This window comes from Psittacula echo (genome assembly GCF_963264785.1).
Source record: "Psittacula echo genome assembly, chromosome: 8".
In the NCBI taxonomy this organism is placed as follows: Eukaryota; Metazoa; Chordata; class Aves; order Psittaciformes; family Psittacidae; genus Psittacula; species Psittacula echo.
The window spans coordinates 16,992,136-17,015,332 of record NC_137744.1 but is presented as its reverse complement, the minus strand read 5'-3'; the positions used below and the strand labels follow the sequence as shown (position 1 = coordinate 17,015,332).

Here is a 23,197-nt window from a genome sequence, read left to right as displayed (position 1 = left end):
CAGAAAGCAGTAACTGCTTTCCTTTTTTAAGCTTCATGGCTTATTTGCTTAAACCACAGAGACATTTGCATGTTACCCATTTCTGGTCACATATGAAAAAATAAAGTAGAAATAAAGGCAGAGCAAGTATCATCTCCTGCTAACTTTCAAGGTTAATTTTAACTCATGAAACACTTCAGCAAAGGTCCGTCACTTGAATATACATTTTTAAAGAAGTAAAGAATATGAACAAAAATGACTTTTCAAAGAGGTGGAAAGAAACAACAGAACCCCAACTATTATCTTTTCTTATTTTAAACTCCATCCCACACTTGACACAAATTTAGATCTGAATGTGGAATTACTCCTACTCTTCTCCTTTGCTTATGACTTTTTCTTACCATGTTTTTCAGAGAAGCAGTTTGTAAATGTGACTTGTGAGGATGCAGTGTAAAAAGAACATATATGCCACAGTCAGTAAGCCCACCAGGTTGTGTGTTGCTGATGAGGTTACAGAAATGTTAAATCTAACAAAGGAAGCCGACTGGGAGGTAAAATACCCTGTGGGCAGGACAGAGATTTGTGTTACAAAAGCAAAGATCAGCCATAAGTAAGTGGATTTTAACATAGAAGTATATGGACGTTTTTCAGGCAAAGAGTAAGTGTGGCTATAGCAAAGATGTGAGCCATTCAGAAGGCATTGACATGGTGCTGTTTAGGAGGCTTTTAAAAGACAGGCAGAGAGATGGTAAAAGAGAAGCATACTCTTGAACTTTAAGGAAGTTTAGTGGTTGATCTAATAATCCTTATGCAGATAAAAAAGCCTTTCCTAAGTAGGAATAGGTTTTTTTAATAGTTGCAAAGCCCAGGAAGAGTTACATGGTGATGCTGCCTTGATGTTTGTTGTCATTGCAAAAGACCACGGAGCTATTTCCCAGGGGAATGCAAAGGGAAGAGCCTCTTCTGTTCCCAAAGACTCCGATTTAGAGAAAAAACTGTAGAGGGAGAAAATAGTATCACACTGGAAACTGATGAACAGCACCCCGGCCTTAGTGAAACAAGGGAGGGAAATTTCTTTTCTGATTTCAGCAGATTACAAGGATAACCAGACACATACAAAATCCACCCGTACTGTGCATGATAAAGACAAGTGACACAACATAAAGTCTCAAATATGGAAGTATGCTGAAAATTAGTCTTTCCAGAGAGCTGATGGACTGACTGGAAGATGTGGAGGAAAAGCAGAAAAGCTTCCAAAGAAGGCAAGGGACATTTTACAACGTGAATCCTTGCCCAGAAACTGTATTTTCTTGGGGAAAAAATCAAGGATTGCAAAAGACAGAAACGCCTTGGCCACTTTCTGATTTTGCACACAACACTGCTGAAATGTGTGGTTTCTGAGGGTCTTGCTGTACCAGGTACAACTCAAAGAATTTTGCTCTCACTTTGATCCTTTCTGTGGCTTCTGCAGAGCAGAAGTTGGACAGATGAAGACTTGAGGTGAAACACGAAGCATTAAGCAGCTCCAAAAGTTACAGTATTTGCTTGGGTGGATTCCAAGTGATTTTAAAGAAAAAACAACCTTATTGACTTTTATGGCTTCCAATGTGCTTTTTGCTTTAGATGAAACAGTCCCAGTGCCATTATTTAATGTGCATATAGACAAAAGACTGTGCAGCTTATTTTCGTTCATCTTACCAAGATGGATTCTTCAGCCTTTGATATACTGATTATCTTTTTCTTGTGGTATCAAACCAACATCAAACAACTGGTATAGGAAATAGAACGGATTTAGATGCTTAAAAACATTTTATGAATCTTACAATCTAGCCTGGGAGCTAATAACCTCTATGACTAAGAAGTCATAACCTCTAAGCCAATAATGCAACAAACTAATGATGCCACGTTCTTCTGAGTATTTCTGCCTTGCTTTGCAAAAGTAAGAATTCAGTTTATTTTTTCACTTCTGAAAAAAGAGCTTGAAATGTGTCTTCCAATGATTTATTCATGCAGTGTAATCAAGCACAGAATCTGACCCTGCTCAGCAGAGGCATGATTTCCAGCTCTGTGGTTTTCACCTCTGAGAGTATTTACTATTTGCTTGCCAGTAATTACCACAACCATCTCCTGCTTTGAATTCTACTACAGAAAAGAACTTTCCAGTTTGTTTCTTTAAACTTGAAGGAGACTTCATTTTAAAACTCAGGTGAAGGGAGCACTCCCAAGGATCTGGTGATAAAACCATTTCAAAGTTTTTCCTTCTTGACTGTTCAGCAAGTTTGGCATTATTGGCTTCTGTCTAAAATGCCTTGGCCAGCAATTCTTTTCTGTCCATGAAGTATTTTTTGTTGTTGTTGTTTAATACTCCCTGTGCCCAAAGGGACAAATGCTTGGAAGTGTTTACATTTTTCACTCGTTTCTTGGAAATCATGAGCCATAGATAAAAAGAATACTTCTGCAACAATAATTTGGCACTTGTAATGCTTCTGGCCCTACTGATTGTTTAAATGCATTTTTTAAACCCATCACATATGTTCATGTTTTATTCTGTGACTTTCTTATTAGTTCTCAACAAAAGTTGAGAGTGACAGTGCTTACTCATGCTATTGCACTGCTGTCATGAAGTTACAATATGCATAATTTACACAATGATTTAGTGACAAAAACGAAAACGAAGTCAGAGTTTTAAGCCTCTCTGGGAATTTGGGGATATTTGGGTACTCGTTTTTCAATAAATCCTGTAGAAGACTATCCTGCTGGTGTTTTAAATATGCCATAGGGCATCTTTGTCCATCTCTTTGAATGCTAATATTCTCCTGTAACCTGAGACTCCACTGTAGTTTATTTGAATTCTTACTAAAATCAAGCAGAATAATCCAACTGCCTTGAAAGAGAGCTGGATTAGGGACTTCACACTTGTTTAATCCAAGACTCCTTCTTTATGGCTGATTCTGTGTTCATTCAGAACTCAATATTTTCTTGAGTGCAAAATCAGATCCACAATGTGTAACTGAAGTTGAAGATGAATGAATCACTAAAATAATCCCATGCTCCTTCCCTATCTTATTTCTTGCATCCAATGCAAAATGTTTGTATTTTTGCAGAACCAGAGTTACAGTACTTTTGTTTTTATTGTTTTATAAAACTTTGTTTTATTTTCACTTTCAGTCTTTTGCTGTAAAGAATCAATGTCTTTGCAAACAGTGTTGCTACACATACTTTCTAATCCATGTTTAAATCAAAACCCACAACATATACCTATAATTAATTTCACTTCACAAATTGCTTCAGATCTGTGTAGAAACATCTGTTTTGTCCTGGTTTTATGTGAGAGACGTCAGGTGCTCTGTGTTTGAAACACCTTCCCAGAGGAGCAGCACTGCTTCTCTAGATCTTCAGGACCAGAGCCCTACTCACAGGCAAAACAGCCCCATCCCACAATCCATTTTACAGTGTGTGATCAAATAAGCTGCAGATCAAGGGAGAGAAACAGCAAAGAGAGATTCTCCTATTTGTTTGCCATTTTCTAAGCCTGTGGCTATTTTGCTTTTATGTGGGGCTATTACTGGCTGCAGCCACCCAAGGAGGCCAGGGAAGCTCTTGCATGGATGCTGAGGATTAGCCATGAAAATCATTAGAAGGAAGAACGCGGGAGAAGCAGGGCTGGTTGGATGGTAGTCAAAGTCAAAGGCTTCTAAAGAGACCTTCAGGTCTTGGGCTGCCATGAGCATAAGACTCTGTGTGTATGTTTCGCATTCCCACACCATGAAGCTGCTGCTTCTGTCCTGCTCCAGAGTTTCATGCGTCAGACACAGCTGAGCACATGACTCATTCAGTGGCTGTGCCTTGTCTTCACGCCGGGAAAGAGCAGCAGCACTGCATTTGCAGCCAGTGGAATGTGTAACTGGAAGGCAAGTTCCCCAGCCGCAGTCAGGCACCATTTCCACTGAGGTTTACTATCAGTGACTTTCAATACTTAAGAACCTTCTCCACAGTGCTCTGCTTCTGGTTTGGTCCTTGATCAATTAATGGTTTGACACGGTGAAACTAAGAATTTTCCCAACAGCATCATATTCAGGAAAGAGCAATTATAAGCTAAGGATTGAAACCACTAAATGCACTACACATGCTACGAGAAAGAGTTGGATTCTTTCTTACTCCACTGAACTAAATCACTAATTAATAACATTTTCACCAAAAAGCTGAGCAAATCCAGGAATAACAAGCCAAGTATATAACATAGTGAGACATAGGTTTCAAAAGAACAGAGGTCAAAGCTGCCAAGGCCTCGTGTAGTTGGGTAACTATCTGGATAGCTCAGCTCTTCTTTCCACCCGGCTGAGATGTTCTCAGTCTTCTCACAGTTGTATCGCTGACCTTAGGAGCCAAGTATTAGAAGAGTCCCCTTCTGACACAACAGGTTTTGGGTTAGAAGTTCATCAAGTCAACATTTATTTTTAATAACTGGGTTACCAGCAGCCGTTGGAGTGTCCCCCCCTCCCTGTTCCCTGCTGCTGACTCCCTGCCCCGGGGCTCTGGTATTTGCTGACTAACGGGAGTACCTGTAGCCTGTTCTCAGAACAGACCCAGTCTGTAGCTCAGCGTTTTTACTGGGAAGAGACAAGCAACACCCTGCACTAGCGGAGTGATAACTGTCTGTTTCAGGAAAAGCTTTTCACGTGAGTTACTACCATAAATGTAAGTGCTACAGGAAGAAAGGGCATCTGCTTCCTACAAAAGATTAAGGTTTTTTCCAGCACTTCTGTTCGCTGCTCTGGAGGCTCCTCCAGTGCCTTCATCAGAAACACATCAGGTCTGTTGCCACCATTCCTATGTGAGGACAGTCCCTGGAAAAGTCAGGCGGCTGCAGACTGGTCTGTGAGCAGTGTTAGCACCCTGGTGCTGACTAATACCATCTCCAAGGAGGACTGGTGGCAAACAAGATATTTTTGTCCTCTTTATGTTACCTCCTGGCAAAAGTCAACTTACTCAAACTCATAAAATTTTATGTTTCAGTTTCCTTGGAGGTGACTTCCTTGCTCAGCCAGTTCACTGAATATAGGTGGCGTGCAATTTTCCAGACAGCCACTAATGTTCAGTCATGGAAAAAGTGTAGTTTGATTATTACACTCTGACTCCTCTATTGCACAAGTATGTTATGAAAGAAAAAGTTATGTAAAACTCAGAGTGGATTTCACTATTTCCTATTTAACTGTTTTACTGTAAGCATGTACAGTGTCCAAAAAACTAACTATCTAGAAAAATGAGAGCCAGCATAACATGGTTTTTAACACCCTTCTGCTTCTTTACAGTAAGACAGATGATGATGCTTTAATTTTTCCTTTACTACCACAAAATCTTCCATGTTGACTCACAGTCCTTATGCCAAGAGACACTTCAGAGAGTTTTATTGTACGAACAGTGAATAGAGACCTGGATTTTGTTGTTGTTGTTTGGCTGTTGTACATACAGAATTCAATTATGGAAGGTCAGAGCATTCTCCTTGCTGAAGACACTTTAAAGGTCCAATAGTGAAATACCTTCAACCATGCATCCTAGTCCATCACTTTGTTCAAACAACCTTCATTAGAGGCTCACAGAGTTACTGTCATCCCAATGAGTGGCCAACCCATGATGGAAATGACAATCTACCCTTGGATGAGCTCACTGTGTTTGGTAGTCTTAGTGCCGGCTCCAGGCGACTATAGCAGAACTGGGAGGGATTACTTAATCTCTTTGTTTGCAATTCAAGTAAATATACCAAGGGCAAAGGAGATACAAAACCTCAAGACTGCAAGATGATAAAAGGAATCTGACAAGATAGTATGTGGGAAAGCAGGGATTACCGCTGCTCGTGTTGTTTCTGCTTGAATCCAAGGGCTTGCCTGCAGTTTTACTAGCATAGCTGAGCTGCCATGTATCTGCTGGCAGGAGTATGCCATGGGAACACTCTGATGCTGGAAAAAAGAACATTGTTTGTTCCCAGTTTAGTTTACATTGCTTCAGAAGTGGTTTAAGATAAAGGAAAAAGATGTCACTCATCCCAAGAACATCTGAGAAGATGTTTATTAGCATAATTATAGTGATTTAAACTCACGCATCATTATACACCTATGTAGCTTCCCCCGTAGATTGCATTGGAAATGGAGCTCCTTGAAACAACTTAGTGGTAAAACTTGGTAAGGCAGAATTTTGCTGTATCACAAAACATGGATTATTTGAATCTCCCATATGAATATATTGCTCTGGAACAACAGAGGTTTGTTAGAAAACCACTGGAAAAAACAAAGCTCCTAACACAGCTATGCTGAACAGTAGCGTTAATGAGACTGTGAGGTGTCAATGGCTACTCCAAGCTGTTAGTGGTAAAGAGGCTTTTTGGAGGATCTAGCTGCAAGTCCATAGGTGATTTGTAAATGGTGCCCCAAAGTCTCACAAACACTAAGCAGCAAAACAGATCCTCTGGAGAAAGTCAGATGTGCAAACCATTCAGTTCTTAAAGAATGGATTTTTAGAGATTTTCTGAAGTTTTCCCCTAAAATTCCCAAAGAGCTGCAGTTATAAGGGAAGGTGGAAGTCACACAGGATGCACATGATATCTCTCTGGCCACTGGACTTCACTGCTGGAGGAACTGGAATTGCAGGAAATAAAACATCCCTGTGAGGCTGTTCTGCAGCCCAAAGGTGGGGGTCTCCCACCTCGAGACCAGCCAGCTTAGCCTGAGCTGCAGCCTCAGGCAGGAGGAGTCAGCGATGTAATGTCAGTATTAGTGTAACTGGCAAGGACCTGCATTTCTGGGAATGGCTCTTGCTGTGTTTGGAGAGGGAAGACAAAGCACAGGGGAGGAAATTGCCGTAACGCAGAGCAGCAATATGAAATACTGTTGTGGAAAGCTCAGTGTGCAAACCAGCAAAGCACCCTGATAGCAGGGGGGAGGGTCCAGCTGGGGCAAGAAATGCAGTATCTGATATTACCCCATGCCATGCAAAGGGCAGGGCTACATTTCTGCATGGAGCCTCGCCGTCACTCTCATGTTCTCGCACATAGAGCGGTGCATAGCAACTCATCTGCTGGGCCATCTGCTGAGCTGCCTGCATACTCGAATTAGGACTGCGACTCTTTTCCTATGTGCAGCCTGTCAGATTTTACACCCTCCCATTTGAAAACTTTCTTCTCCTGCCTGATCCGTTACATCACCCACCCTCACCAGCTGGGACTGACTGCTGTGACAGTAGGTGTTCAGCAGCCTTCACACTGTCTCTCACCCTTTAGATTAATAACCTCACCTAGGGGAGAAACATCATATGCACTTGCCTTGTGCTCTGTGTGTTGCCCCATCAAACAGGATCATCATTTCAGAGATGCTATGGGAATTCCCCAGCCACCAGCCAGAAGCCAGCGTCTGCTTTTGTCTTGAGTATTTCTAGGTCCTCAGCATGCTGCTGGCTGTGAGTCATGCAAATCTTCTACCAGGCAAAGCAAAAATGGCTGCACCATGCATTGATTTTTATCTCTCAAATAGAAAGTGAGGTTTTTCAGTGACAGTTTACTCTTTTCAAGAAGTTACCAACTTCTCTGCAACTCTGATTTTATTTTTCACCATAATTCTATCTGTCTGTGATCTCTTTGAGTGGAAAGTTTTGAGCAGAAGGTGTTACACGAAGTAAAGTGAAACTGCATTCTCACATATTCTTACCCATTCATTGTCTTCAGTTTCCAGCTGCTAGCTGGTAAATGATTCTAGGGCTTATGGCCATTAATAGTACAAGGCCTTATATCTGAGTGCTTTCCTCTGCTCCTTATCTTTTATTCCTACGCAGAGACGGCACATAAAACAGTTGCTTTCTTAAAATCAAAATATTAATCTCTGAACTAGAATGTACAATGATATGCTCATACAGAAATCCCAGTTCCATTTCCAAATCCAGTAAACCTGAGGAACGAGTCAAACTGAAACCTGCCTGTGGGTGCACTGTCAGTTCTGAGTACATGAGAATTAGGGCTGCCACTGCTGAAATCTTCACACAGCTCAGGTTGCTAAAGCACACGCAAATCATTTGCTTGGAAATGTTCTTTAGACATGTCACTGGGGTGTGACTGTCTCTCTCCATCACTGTATTCCGGAAAGGACCGCACAGCTATCGCTTCACACAAGGTCGCTCTGGCTCTTTATCTCCCAAACTTGTGTCACCCGTTCTCAAATGGCAAGTTTCACTAAAGCATCTCTGAGCTCACGACAAGGTAAGTGCCATGGCGAGGGGAGTCCTTAAGGATTTAAAGCAGCAGTGTAAAGATACTTAATCTTCACCTAGCTAAGAAACCTGGCCATGTCTGCAATCTTCTGCCTTGACATAATTTCATTCACTTTTAACAACCAAGCTCTTCACCCTGACAAAGAGCACAGGCAAACGTCATTGCAGCCGGCTTGGAATACTCTAATGGGTAAACAGCTTCAATTTACCAGCCAGCAAACCAACTTCACTTATAAAGTTTAGAAGACCATTTCAAGCACAAAGGACTTAAAAATATAATGAAAGACAAATGGGTCCTTCAGGAGGATAACGCAACAGAACTGTAGAGGGTATAACTCATCCTTCTTTCCATTTAGCAATGCTGCTGCTGACGGTTAAAACTGGGCAACTTGCTGAGCTTGGGCAACAGAGCTCTGAAGAGGACAGGCTGCAGGCTGCACTTCTTCCCGCTGGAGAACTATGTGTAGAAAATGCCTGGTAAAATCTTATTTGCTCCAAAGACAGATAAATCACAATAATTGCTCTTTGGGGTCTGAGATAAATGCAGTCTCTGGCAAGGATAAAGGATTTGACAGAGCTGAAATGAGGGTTTGAACCCCACAGGGGACAAGAAAGCCTCTAACACCCTCTCCTCCAGCCTGAGGCTAAATACTGGTTGTGCTAGAAAATAAGAAATGTCTCCAGCTGCAGCAGCAGCAAGCTCCTAATGTAAGTAAATAAACAGCCCTGATGGATACCAAGCTACTTGTTCAATTTCTGACACAGAACCTCAGACAGTTTGCGAACACGTCTCAAGGTCTAAGGCACTAAGGGCTGGATTTGGGTTGAAAATTAGGAAAGTTTCTTATTAAAGCAGCTGTTCATATCCATTGTGTTAGGGAATACCCCCGGACATTTGAGCTCCAGCCCTCCATTCAAGGAGTGTTAACAAATAAAAAGAAAATTAAGAAAAAGTGCAATTTAGGAACAAGAATAAATGTACTTGGCATCACTGGCTTTTGTTGTACCTTCTAATTTAAGTATAAGTTTTATGGCAAATGTGGGATTTTCTGGAATGCTTCAGTCCCAAAGGTCTCTTGGGTAGGGGGAACTATAAGAATAACACAAAGAAATATCTAATGGGAACGCATGTGCTGAACTGGTTTAGATTATGGCTGTGGGCTTCTTCCCTACTTCACAAAGCCCTGAGATGTCTCATATTGTGTCACATTAATAATTTGTTTATAAGTAAACATATATATTTAAGGAGAAGATCTTCCAGATTCATTACAGATCTGCTAAGTTGGCTCGCACAGGAGCGAGCTGGGTCCGTGTCTCCGTGTCCCACCTCCTGCTCGTGGGAAGGTCTGACAGCTCCCAGCTGCTCTGCTGCAGGGCCAGGGCTGCTGATGCTCATGTGGGCAAGGCAGGCCCAGAGCACCGGGGCTGAGGAGCTTTGTGGCTCGTGGAGCTTAGCCCAGAGTGTCTGGCATCAGCGAGAGCATTTTGGACATAAAGTCAAGGCTGCTGATTGCGAGTGACGAGGTTGCAGCACTCATCCCCAGAATAAGGGCTGCTTCATGCTCTGTCATGGTGGAGGAGGCTCTAGTTTTCACATCAGCGACTTGCAGTTGTGGTACATTCAGTTGGTGGATCTGCCACTGGAGCTTAAAGGACAGCTTACCATGCTAAGGTCTATACACAAGGAGCACATGCAGGCAGCAGAGGAGGGATGAAAATGACTGAGCTGTAGAAACAAGACACTCGTGCACCTTCACAAGCCAGGTTTACAAAGCAGCTGAAGGTGCAAGTGGGTACCTAGGGCTGCTCCCACAAGAGCCAAAGCACTTCTTTGTATATCTGGTCCTTGGTAACCTGCCAGACTACCCCAAAAAGCACAATGGACTCAAATTTCCTGTTTCTGGCTACACTGGAGCACATTCTCTCAAAGCCTGTTCCCTCTGCCAGGTTTTCCCTTCCGAGCATACCTTTGCAGAGTGAATTTTCAACAGTTCCCCATGCCCTTTGGTACCTCCAAGTAGCTATTCAGCTCGCAAGCCTGCAAGGTACCGCGGTGTTACTAGTTTCTCTTGCAAATATGATCTTGTGAAAAACAAAGCCAAAAGACCTAATGGAGCTCCAGAGGTGTCAATGTTTTGTAGTTTCACATGTCCAGAAATTCTGTTGTAATTTCCTTCTAAGTAGTCTGGGGTTAATGAAACTGAAGAGAATGATAGGAAGGAAAAAAATAATTATATATTCTCTTTCTTCTCAACATGTCCCAAGTGTCACCTCTGACCCAGCCTTCTATTTCTGGCATGGACTAAACTCCCTCTATTTATTTAGCAGCCTACACAGCACTACAGTAACATAGCAACAGTACTTTCAGTTGTGAATTTGGAAAAAAAAAAGAAAAGAAAAAACCCCATATTTTTCATAAGAAAACTGTTAAAGCTTTGCAGTCTAGTAACACTTTAATAAATGCTTCTATTTTTCCCTTTAAAAGCCAGTATCATTAGGTTTCCAGTCTGCCAACCCAATGCAGAGGGATGCACCGGGGGTCCAGAGCAGTGTCGTTGTCATGAAGCCTGTTCTTTCTATGCCAATCACACTGCCCCATAACCTTTTTGTTTGCTTGCTTTAATGATGGTTCAGCTTGACTATTTCTCAGGCTCAGCGCAGATGCAAGCAGGGGTTTGGGAGGATGCTGAAATAATGATGGGGTTTATCTGGTGGTTTTCCCTCACTTTTCAAACCCAGATCACCCTTATTTTATGATCCATAGTTCAAGGGTGATTCGGCACTCGGAGTTCCCTGTCAAAAGGAACATTTTAAAAAGGAACAAAGTGGAGCTGGAGTCGAAGTCCAAATCCCATTGTTTTACAGGGAAAGTTAGCCAGGGAGGACCCGTAAAACCAGCCCTGGAGTCAGAGGAGCACCCAGTGATAACATGTTGCAAATCCTATTTCAGTGGGAGCAAAGTGCCTAAGCATCTCAAGAAAGCAATTCCCTGAGTGACTAAAGTGCTGCTTCTTTTTAAACCTCAGGCCTCAGGGACAACTCAATAATTTTCTTAGGATGGCTTCAAAACGTTTAACTTCTCAAAGATAAAACTTCTTCAGCTTGCAAAGCTTCCACTATAACTATTAGTAAACAATACAGATGTGGTAGCTGGATTATCAGTGAGCAATCCATGAGACACTGTAGGAATTCTCCTGAAACTGTTCCTTCATTGCTACTGTAAACCCAGCTGGCACCTCTTCAGATGCTTTTTCTCATCACATAGTGATCTGATCAGCACAGCCACCTCTGAATGGCAGTGGCTTTTCTGTGGAATCAGCAACAGACCTTAGAAGCACAGCTTTACAGCAGGAACGCATATTCAGCTTTCTCAGCGTTTATAAACGCAACACTTTTGTAAACTTAGTGCAGTTTGTAAAGCCTGCAAGTAAAACATAGTTCATGTTTGTTCCGAACTCTTGGCTTCTCCTTGGCACCATCAATTCATATAGCTTGAAAAAATGGCTTCACAACTGTAGGATCCTTGAACTTGTACAGTTGGAAAGTCTGGTATGTAAAACTGGATTGTTCATGAGCTAGGCACTCTGCTGAGATTATAACAGGGTCCCATTATGGCAATTATTCTGTCCAACAGAAATATGAATGCAAAACCCATGGTCCCTGAGACTTGGAAGGCACAGGATGAATAATATTTGTCACTAACAGGGCTCTCAGAAACTATTGTCTTTTAAAAAGCATTGTCAAAAATGAGTCAAAACTTTCAGATGACAGCCTAAGTTCCATTTAACACCTTCATCTAAGTAATTTCAAATTCATACTAATAATGTCATTTTGCTGCCTTTCTGTAAAATGCTCCACTAGAAAGGATATTGGATAGCTGAAATGCACTGCTCGAGGCTTTTGTGGAAAGCTACAAAGCAGTTTTGGCTGCAGGGGTCAGGTGGGGTTTCTGGCATCAGAAGAGATGGGAATAACAAGATCTCTAAGAACAGTTGTCTCATTCTAACAATTACAAAGCTACAAATGAGTTAGTCTCAGAAAGGGAGTATTTTTCTGCCATGAAGCCCAGACATCGGTTCTGGTTTATTTTTAACAAATGCCAAGTTGCAGCAGATTTCAGAGCCCGGTTTTGCATGGCTGTTTGTTTCTTGGTTTCATTGGTTTTTTTCTGACACAACACAAACTGAAACAAGTGAAGGATATTATTGTAAAGCAGAAGAAATGAAAAAGTTGAAGCACTGCATTTTATTCAACACTTAAATGAGAGAGAAGAAAAATCTATTTTATCTGGCTGGATATAATGTTTTGACATGCAAATTTCATTCCAATGATGGCATTTTTTCCTTGTCCTGTCACATTACTAATTTATTTCCAACTCAAATGAAAAGGACAAGCAAGAAAATAAAAAGACTGTTTCTTTACTGAGTAGCACTATAGGAGTAAACTTGTCCCTTTCCCTAAAAGCCAATCAAGTTAGTGTAATACACATTCATAGTATCTTAATGCATCCTTGGTAGAAATAATGTGGTTATCCATATTATAGCTTTCATGCTATAACAAAGAGTTCACCAAAGTACTACTAGTAATGCCTCTTCCTCTAAGACATGTTTGCATCATGAGTTTAATTACCACTCAAGTTAACATTTCCTTCACTATTTCAAACTAGCACGGTTTTTTAAGTCTCTATTTTTGAATGCAAAGACCTGATAACTTGCGGGATTCTGTTTTGAATAGAAACCAATAGCTGGACATTCCTGTGCACTGAAAATATGTAGTCCAAGATTAAACTGGTGCTTCAGGGCTATTACAGCTCCACCCAAATAAATAAACCAAAGGAAATTATTCTGCTTCATATTCCGATACACAAGTTGCCAAGAACAGCAGTGTTTGTTAGAAATTACTTTTTCTTAGAAGTCAGCCTATCTCATTGAACATTGCATCTAAACTACCAAAACATGGTTAAAATGGAAGAAAATGGTGTAGAATAAACACCACACTTAACCTACCAAAACAAGGTTAAAATGGGAGAAAATGGTCTAGAATAAACATAATATTTAAACTACTAAAACAAGGTTAAGGGGTGGAAAATGGTCTGATTTGCACTTAGCTAATTACAAATGTTTAATGGAAACTCCTCCCTAAAATAAATACCCTGCTGTTATTTTACCAGTGAGATCAATTTGGTCAGGATTCCATAGAGAAGGGAACACGTAGTCTGCAGCACAGGAGCTTCTGTATGGAAGTATTAATTTTCTCCAAATTGAGTTCTTCCTTAATATACAAACCAGACAGAATATATGCTGGGTTTTTAAATGAAGTAACAGCAGTGAAAACATAGGTACAAAACGTTCAGCTGGAACCAGCTAAAAGGCTCTGTCAACTTTCTCCATTACATTGGACCCCTCACCCAGCCTTCAAACCAGACTTAGAAAACCTGCACAAATTGGTTAAATGAACTCAGATATTTCAATGAGAGTTTGGGATGGTGGTGCCAGCAGGATATGAAAGGTGGCTGTAACTGTTCAGAGGGGAGAGAGCTCAAGGGTGAGGCTTTGTAAGAACCATTTCCAAACAAACCGGTGCATGGACACAAATGAAGTTGAGGTTTCTCTTTGATAGTTATTTATGTGAAATTTCCCCCAAAGCCCAAACCAGCAGCAGAAATACTTGGCTTCACACAGCACTTGGGGATTTCTTTCAGGTGAGGGCGGCAATGTCCTTTGCTGACATTTGCTCATGGCTAGATCAGAGAGCAGACACTCTGCGTCCCACCCACCCTTAGCAGTGCTGTGGCACTCTTGTTCCTATTACTTGAGCAAACTCTTCTATAATTCTACTATACTTTTTCTTTTTAGTGGCCAGTAACTTCCCGTTTGTTCTCCTGATACATACCAGAACTTCAGCTAAAAATGGAGAAGTCGTCTAGATTCTCTTATCTTGTAAACCCCTGGCAACGGGGCACTGTGGTCGAGTTCTGGCAGATCCCCACAACGGTCAGAGGCACCCGCCTGCAGCTCCTTGCTGCTCTGCCCTTCTGACAGCACTTAATGCCTCTTGCTTTGCTAGCTTTTTGCAGCTGGTACATTGATTTACCCCTCTATTTGTCTTCCCAGACCAGACACTCCAAAAAGTGTGGTAAGAAGTGCAAGGCTCAATTTTCTAACACAGAGTCCATTTCGGATTCTTGTTCTAGAGATGCTGACAAGGAATTTTGACTTTCAATAACTCTTGAACAAACCAGTCACTCAAGTAAAGTGGGAAACTTGCCTTTTTTTGAGCAAGTGGTCTTCCCTCAGCAATTTGTATAGTACTGAAGAATAAAAATAGCTCTTCAGCTGGGGTACAGCTGTGCAGCATTGACTTAAATGGAGCTGCACTGACTCACAACAAGAAAGCATCTGTATATAGACCTTTACTATTGCAAACCACATAACAACACTAACAGTAAGCGCTGGCGTGGCATTCACAGGAGCTGGGGGGCAGGCTGGCTGACTCCTGCTGCTGCTCCTCGCAGGTGTCACAAACTACAGGACAGGGTTGCAAGGACAGGTTGAAATTAGCTGCCTGTTAAAAATACCCCTCCTTGACCTAATCAGTACATGAATAATGTGTCTTCTCAATGGCACTAATTTCATTAGACATCCTCTGTGCCTTCTTCCATGTCTTTTTTACACCTCATAATGACTTTTTGCACTGGCTGTAGCAATTTGTTTGTTTTCTAGGCCATGAAACTATTCTCTCCCCTCTCCAGTAAACAGAAAACAAATATTACCGGTCAGTGAGCAGATATATTTCCATATGAAAATCATCAACATAAACACTTTTTTCCCTTGCCACTCTGAATGCCTAATCTAAACCCCTGTTGGATGTTTTAGCACTAATATAAGGCACTGCAACCCCCATCAAACCTGAAACAGATTCTCCCATGACATCTAACTTCTTACAGAAGCTGGTACTCATGATCCACTAATCTCAGTGCCAACAATCTCCAGCAGGGCCAGGTTTTACTCCTTTGGGGCTGAGCGTCAATGCTGAAACTTGGCACTGTTGGTCTAGAGAATAATGGACTTCACCTCCACCAGTTCCTAGTTTTTGGTAGCAGCTTCTTCCTCTCTCACCCTGGCCCCATCCCCAGCTCCCCAGAGCTTCAGGGGTTCCCCAGCACCCAGCAGACCCACACAGCTCCAGATGGTGAGGAGAGCTGGAACCAAGTGGGGAAATGAGAGCAGCACAGCTTTCAGGTCACACTTAGGAGACAAAGAACTGCAACACACACCAAAGTCTCTCCCGGGAGACTCCTTGCACAACTGTCTCTTTAGATAGGCTGATGTGGTGGATTCATGGTTCAAGTATCAGGCAGGGGGATAAGCTTTGTACATACTATTAAATCACTGTCAGAGCATTTCACTGCTGAAGTGAAGCTCCCTGTGCTTTCTAATGAATTCTCTGCATTTAGCATTAAGCTCTCTGTTTTTACAGAAAGTTACGCTTGGGTAATTAATCTCGTGTTCGTTTCCTGCACATGTAAGAGAGCAGCCTTTGTTAGGGAATGATAAGACACTTCTAAGAATAGTGCTACAAAGAGCATCAGCTTTGTGAGACGTTGCAGGAAAAATATAGGCTCTTAACACCTGCTTTTTGCTTCTCAAAGTTTAGAAAATAACATTTTGCTTACCTAGAGCCAAATTCTGACTTGGTTACACATAGAAAACCTAATTGCTTCCATCAGAAACAAGCATCAGTGAAGGGATGCTTTGGTGTCTGGGCTCCAATCTTGTAAAGATGTATTTGTTTAATTTTACAAACACTGTAAATATTCTCAGTGGCTTCAGTGGGACTATCTGCAGCTCCCAGTCTCACAACCTGAACTCATCCCTTTGGTCTTTTAACTACACATTCCAAATTAATTGGATTTTCTTAGTGGCTGTGATAGATCGAGGATTAAGAATTTATCTGCGTGTAAAACAAGAGACCCTCGGGCCAGATCGTACAAAGGCCGGATGCTGAACTCAGGAAAATGTAAACTGGGAGACAACCCTGTGAGAGTAGCCGAGTCGCTCCAGTGCGAGAGGGGTCCCAGCCAGCAGCAGAACAAGCCCCCATATGAAGCTCCCTGGCAGCCTCAGCTCAGCCCATGGGTTTTGCCAGCTGAACACAAAGGGAGGTGTAAAGCTTGGGGATTTATGCATGTTGTCAGTTCAGAACCAGAGCCAACACCATTCTCCTGTAAGCGGTTGACACTTGACACCTACTGAAGTCAGTTTAAACAGTCATTGTTTTAAAGCTTGTGTTGTTTTTAAGCAGTCACTGTGATTCAGCCTGAGCTATCTAACACCCCAGTGCAAAAGGCACAAGCTACCACGCTGGTGAAACTATGCAAAACTGGGGGTAATAGTTTACAGTGGGAAAGAGGCATTTTCCACTTAGATTGTAGCATTTACTGTGTAACCAGTCATAGCAGAAAGGACATTAATCTTTGCTGTACTTGCAGCAGATTTCTTTCTGCTTTATTATGGACAAAGGAGTAGTTTATCCTCCTAACCAGAAAGCAAAGCCTAATCTGCAGAGAACTGGCTAATCCAGTGGTTGATGTTTGAAGAAAAATACAGACCCAACTTCCCTAGGTTTTGTACTGCAAAATGTGAGCAGAGCAGATTGCAACTAGCCTTGTGAGCTGATCAGAGCCCCTGTTGTGACTATTATCTTGACTGTATAATGGGGGCTTTCAAATCCCAGCTTTATCACATTCTGTTTTCTCTACTTTGCCCTTTTATGAATATTGAGTCATCAAAAATAGCTTCACTGACAGAGTTACTAATGATACCAGCTGGGTGAATCAGTAGCTTTTACATTGTCTAGTGCCAGTTATACAGTGCTATTAGTACGCTCGTTACAAAATACAACAAAAATTAGATATCCACATTTTATGTGCAGCTCCCTCGAGACATGTCGTAGTGGTTATTTTAGAATTGGAAAATGCTAACCAAACAAAGCAAATATTTAGCCATTTCAAAGCAATACTGCAAGCTAAAAGAAGAAACTCAGGCTTAGAATAAGTTGAAAGTAAATTCGAACATCAGTAGATTTTCCTTCCTCCTAGTTTCTAGTGCAAAAAAAAAAGCACACCACCAAATGATATCAGCCACATTCTTCATGAGACAGTTATTCCTCATATTACGAGAAAAAGCTAACATCAGCAGTCCAGGAAAAATGCTGATAAACAGAAGTGAACATGACAAATGATGTAAGTGATGTATATGGCTCGGGAGTGCAATGGGCACGTATGGAGGCACCGTTCCAGCACAGTGCAGTGCCAGGGGGTAAATTAGGTTAGAAGTACATGACTCAAACGAGTACTATTCAAAAGTGTAACAACAGTAACAACATGCCTGCTGAAGAACCATCACAACTGAGTATGCAAAATGGCCCACCATGGGATTACATTTTTAATGCTGTCCCAAGCCATTTTTTCCAAGGGTCATTTACTTCGACCCTCGAGGAGAGCCTTCCTCGCAGTGATACAGTTCCCTATGTTTGCAACACACCCTTTTCTCTTTTTTTTTCTTCATAAAACCAGGCAGACAGAGGACAAAACAAGGGGCCCCCTTTACACACACTGCAGTTGCAGGTCTCCATACACGCAGTGCTCGCTGCTTCTCAACAGCCCCCTTCACCTTCCAGCTATCGGCAACTTTACAGCACGGCATCTCCTAGCACCCCTTATCTCGGACACAAAGTCAAGCTTTCTGCTAGTAACTGCATCTGGCACGTTAAATGGGTAAATAAAACTACTGCAGATGTTGCCTTTAGCAAGTGTCATGGAAATGACAGAGCATCTTAACAAAGAGAGACTCAGAATTGGAAGTATTAGGCTGGTTTTATAAGGAGGCTTTTGCCCTTCCCTGGAAAAGTGACATCTGAAATTCTGTTACAGCAATTCTGTTAGTTACGGCAACACTAACTGAAACCGAAATGCGGTTTTTAACCTAAGATATGTTGCATAACAATTGAAGTATTATACTCTTATGGGATCCGGGAAAGGTTAATTCCAAAGGGGACAATAATATGGGTGAAAACTAAAACGCTCCATAAGCGCATGGACTTGTGAGTCTTTTTGTTTTGGTTCAGGGCGAAGCCGAAGCAGGCGAGACATTTCAGAGGAACAGCAAGACACCGAGCACATGCCCAAATCCGTTTAGCGAGAAAAAAAAAAACCCAACACATCGGCAGAGCCTTTGCACTTACGTATCTCTTGAGTTTCTTCTCGGGGGGTGATTTAATGAGCCATCCGGTGCAAACGACGTCCCCCGAGCTCATCTTCCCCCCCCGGCGCGGAGCGGCGACGCTGGAGCCAGGGTGCGGGCTATGTGTGCGGGTGTGTGCGGGGCTGTGTGAGCGCGTGTATTGTTCCCAGCCAATTTGCAAGCAGCAGTAATCAGCTTCCTTCAGCTGTGCTCTGATACTGCTCCAGCCCGAGGAGGAAGTCATGACATTGATCACTGACACGGCCAGCCCTCCCTCCGCCGCAAACACAATGCAACACACCGAGCACGTGATGGGCGCCCGGGGACCGCCGCCGCGCAGCCGGCGGCTGCGACACCCACCGGCACCGGCTGCGACACCCACCGGCACCGGCATCACCGGCCCCGCCGCGGCCCCCCGGGAGCTCAGCTCCGCGCCCCGGGGGTGCTGAGGCCCCTGCCCGGTGAAGCGGGGCTCCGTCGCCCCGCAGGGAGCTGCAGGAGGAGCGGTGCTGCCGCGGCCCCGGGAGCCCCGTTTGGGCGCGGTGCCCCCGCCGAGGTTGGCGGCGATGGCCGGAGAAGGGCCATGGCCCGGCCCTGGAGACCCAGCCGGTGCCGATGCTGGTGCCGGTGTCGGTTCCGGTCCCCATACCTGCCGACCCCGTCAGCACTGATGTGTCGGCCTCAGCTCCCACCATCTGCCTGCTCCACTACTCCCGAACTTCCTTAGCTTGTGGATTTAACGGTTTTTCAGTGGCATTTGGTCACCTGTATCAATTTACTAGAATTAAATGCAGATTCCCCCGGTGTTCAGCTCCAGATCCCCAACACAAGAGGGTTGTGGAGCTGTTGGAGCAAGTCCACAGGAGGCCACAGTGATGCTCCAATGGCTGGAGCATCTCTGTTCTGGAGCCAGGCTGAGAGAGCTGGGCTTGTTCAGCCTGGAGAAAAGAAGGCTCTGGGGAGACCTTAAAGCAGCTTCCAGTGCCTAAAGGGGCCAACAGGAAAGCTGGAGAGAGGCTTTTTATAAGGTCATGTAGTGACAGGACAGGGAGGAATGGCTTTAAACTGGAAGGGGGAAGATTTAAAGTAGATATAAGGAAGAAATTCTTCCCTGTCAGGGTGCTGAGGCACTGGCACAGAGCACCCAGAGAAGCTGTGGCTGCCCCATCCCTGTCAGAGTTCAAGACCAGCTTGGACGGGGCTTTGAGTGGCCTGGTCTAGTAGAAAGTGTCTCTGCCTGTGGCAGGGGGGTTGGAAATAGATGAGTTTCAAGGTCTCTTCCAAACCATTCTACGATTCTATGAATAAACTTAAATTTCCTGGTCACAAACAGACCTTTTCAGAAGTGCCTGCAGGAAGGCAGGTTGCCATCCCACTGTCACAACTGAAAGCCGATGCATAAAATTTCTGATATCCCTGGAGCTAGCGCCTCTCTCCAGCATGGGAAACTCCTGGGGCAGCTTGTGTTCATTTTGAAGCAGCTGCTTATATACGATTGGCTTAAAGTGGATGCAGTGATTCTTCACTGGGTTTTATGGGTGATTTGTGAGGAGTCTCATGTGTGAGTCTCAGTACTTGCGGTGCAGATCGGCTCTGCCAGCGGTGCTCAGCAGCATCACACCTGGGTGAGAGTTTTGATGTTTTCGTGGCATTTTTCACATGTAGAGCTCTTTGGCAGGGCAGGCTGGGCACAGCTTCCAGTGTCACTGCTGGATCTGACCAGCTGGAAACCATGAATCATGTGTTCTTCATGATTTTAAACAAAAATGTTGTGGCAATATGTTATTTATTGTATTTAATATGTACTATAAATGGCATATAAATATATGCCCTATGTACATTTACATAACAACACAAATCTGTATATACTCATAGCATCCCTGTTGTTAGTGCTTTGCATTATTACTGGTCATAAAAGAATCTTGCCATAAATGAAAACTGTCATGAATAAACTATAAACAATGTATTTAAAACGTGCTCTGACTTCTCCAGATAGGTTTTTGTTTGAGAGTGACTTTTATGCAGCCTTGCAATATTACTTAATTCCCAACCTTACGTTCTACTACCACCTTCACTCAGCTCCATTTATCCTTTATTCATAGGGATGATTTAACAACTTCACATGTTTAATAGCAGGTCTGTGAACAAGGCTTTGTAACACTTCTCCTCGAACAGGAGCATCTAGGCATGGAACTTATTTAGGAAGGAAAGTCACACTTTCCTTCCCCATGTGACTTGACTGTGTCACTCTGACAGATACAATAGGCTTACAACTGAAGGCTTTAAAACATTAGAATACCAAAATTAAAATGAATTGTGATAAACTTCATGTAACCCACTATTTACTGGATCATTCTTCAGACAGATGGGTTCCCGTGTCAAATTCCATGTGCAGCTGTGTAACTGCTTGCAACAGGGCAGCAGAGGAGGTGTGGATGGGGCCCAGATGGACAGGGTGGTGAGGAGCCCGGAGTGTTGAATCGATCTGAATCAAACCACAGCCTTGAGGAGAGCTCCAGGTTTGTCTTTGCTAGCGCTTGGTGATAATGCTGCTTAAATAACCAGGAGTCCTCAGCTCTTAAGCCACTTGTCCCTGCACTTCTGCCACCTGCTTCATTACACAGGCACAGCGTGTTTGTGTGGCTACATGACAACTGAGTCACAAAACTGGCTGTGTGGAAAAGAATGAGTCAAAAAAGAGAAAAAACACGATGATTTTCCATCAGGATCAGGACTAGTTTCCTGGTCTGATAAAAGCTGTGGCCTGCAACACACTCATACCTGACCAACGGATGGGGGATGCAGGGGCAGTTAGAAGAAATCAGCAGTTGCTTAAATTGGCACTTCTGCCCCAAACCCGTCTGCTGAGTGGTAGCCATGGTGACAGGGAGGGGTACAGCAGCTCTGTTCCCTGCTGGATGTGTCCCTCCTCTGTGAGCCGCCCCTGTCCTCACTGCAGAAGGGCTCAGCTGCCTGCGAAGCACCTGCTGAAACACTTGCGTGTTGCAGCTCAGCACATTCAGAATAAATACAATCCGTGCCAGTTTACTGATGGTGCCAGTAGCCCGAGGGGAAATACAGGAAGCCAGAACTTGTAATTAAGCAGAGCACGTGGGGGTTAACACATTTGTTATGAAAGCTGCTGTGCCTTCGTGGTGTTTGTGCTCTAAACGCTAAAAGAGCAAATGAAGTTATTTTCTTACCCTGATGATTTTCATTGTGTTCGTAATGTGTCAGTCACGTGTTTGAAAACTGCAGGCTTAAAAATGAGCGGTATCTAGCCCTGATGGAGGAAGGGGGATTTCACTTCTGTCCTGCTCCACGCACACGTTTTTCAACCACTTCAAAATGATAAGATTCTTTGCTTAAATCCTTCATCATATTGAGGAATGACAGGGTCTTTGTTTCAAAAACCTTACAGTTGAAGACATGTAGAAAATGAGCTGGAAACAGAATGGGAAGAGGAGCAAAGAAAAATGGATTTGCCTGAACATTTCTGTGAAACCCAAGGACTGTTCTATTTTAGTTCCAGCTTTTGCATATATCCATTAGCTTTTAGTTTCGGACTTCAAGTACGTTTGAACGTATATGCTGAAATCACTGTGAAAACCCAACTCAATGAGTATAAAAAATAGTTCCCTCATACTACTGCAATGCCAAAGGTTTGAAAGTGCATAATTACAAACGTTTGCTGAGGTTTGCTTGTCTCACTTTTTAAGCTTTTTTAAAGATAGGTATTGCATGGTTACTTTGAAAGAGATCAGGTTTTCTTGGTAACAATAACTTCATCCAGTGGCACCTGCCTCCCCAAATCTGCTGTAGGCAGAGCTACAGGAACATTCTCAAAAGTGACTGAAGCCCCCATGGATATGATTATAGACATGATTACAGAGAAAGTGAAATGAAATAAAATGTAAACCATAAAATTGAAAGCCCAGAAGGTAAAATCATTCTCTGTTCTACACTAATTGTACAGGTCACCCATGCTATGGTATGGCTCAAGTAAATTGCAGGAATCTGTCTTTATTTGGACCATGCCACAGTCTTTGTTCTTGTGGTGGGTTTGCTCAACAGTAGGTGCCCACTGAAGCTGCTCTCAGCTCATGGGTTGAGATAAGGGCAGGGAGATCACTTGGCAGTTACCGTCACAGGTAAAAGAGACTTGACTTGGTGGAAATTAATTTACTACCAACAAATTAGATTAGGGTAATGAGAAATAAAAACTAATGTGTTATATGTGCCACAAGAAAAGATCAGAATAAGTGTGATCAGTTTGACCCTGAATGTGAATGTCTTCTTTCCCAACTTAGGCTACCAAAGTTTCACAGAAGAGCAACGCTTGACCCTAATAAACCAAAAGAGAACAGACTGGCTAATTGCGTTTGAGGTGAAATTCCTTCCTGACCCTACAGGCAGCTGATTTAAAGAAGTCAGTGTGCCATTTAAGCTTGAACACTTCCATGCTGCAGAGCAACTGGTGCTGTTATTAATATTGAAAGCAGTGAATGTCCTTGCTCACTGTGGACAGATGAATAATTGGGGTGGAGAGGATGGGAAGAATCAGAAAGATTTATTTTCCTCACAGATGTATAGGTGTCAAAGCAGGAAGAGACACCGGAGCTAGCTACAGTGACATTCCCACAAGCATTTATTTTCTGAGGATATAGCTCCATATTTAATCGACAAAACCCTGTAGTGGCTTTGAAGGTGGAGGTGTATGC

General features: G+C 43.0%; 1 protein-coding gene across 3 annotated transcripts in view; it reads right to left on the bottom strand.

Moving 5' to 3' along the window:
- GAB3 (GRB2 associated binding protein 3) overlaps positions 1–18,717 on the bottom strand; it is a 64,391-nt gene extending 45,674 nt beyond the window's left edge. For all 3 annotated transcript variants that reach the window (XM_080624628.1, XM_080624630.1, XM_080624629.1), the window contains exon 1: positions 18,478–18,717. In XM_080624628.1, coding sequence (XP_080480754.1) covers positions 18,478–18,549 — 72 coding nt within the window. In that variant the 5' untranslated portion in view covers positions 18,550–18,717. The remainder of the gene's footprint in view (positions 1–18,477) is intronic.
- Positions 18,718–23,197: the final 4,480 nt, after the last annotated feature.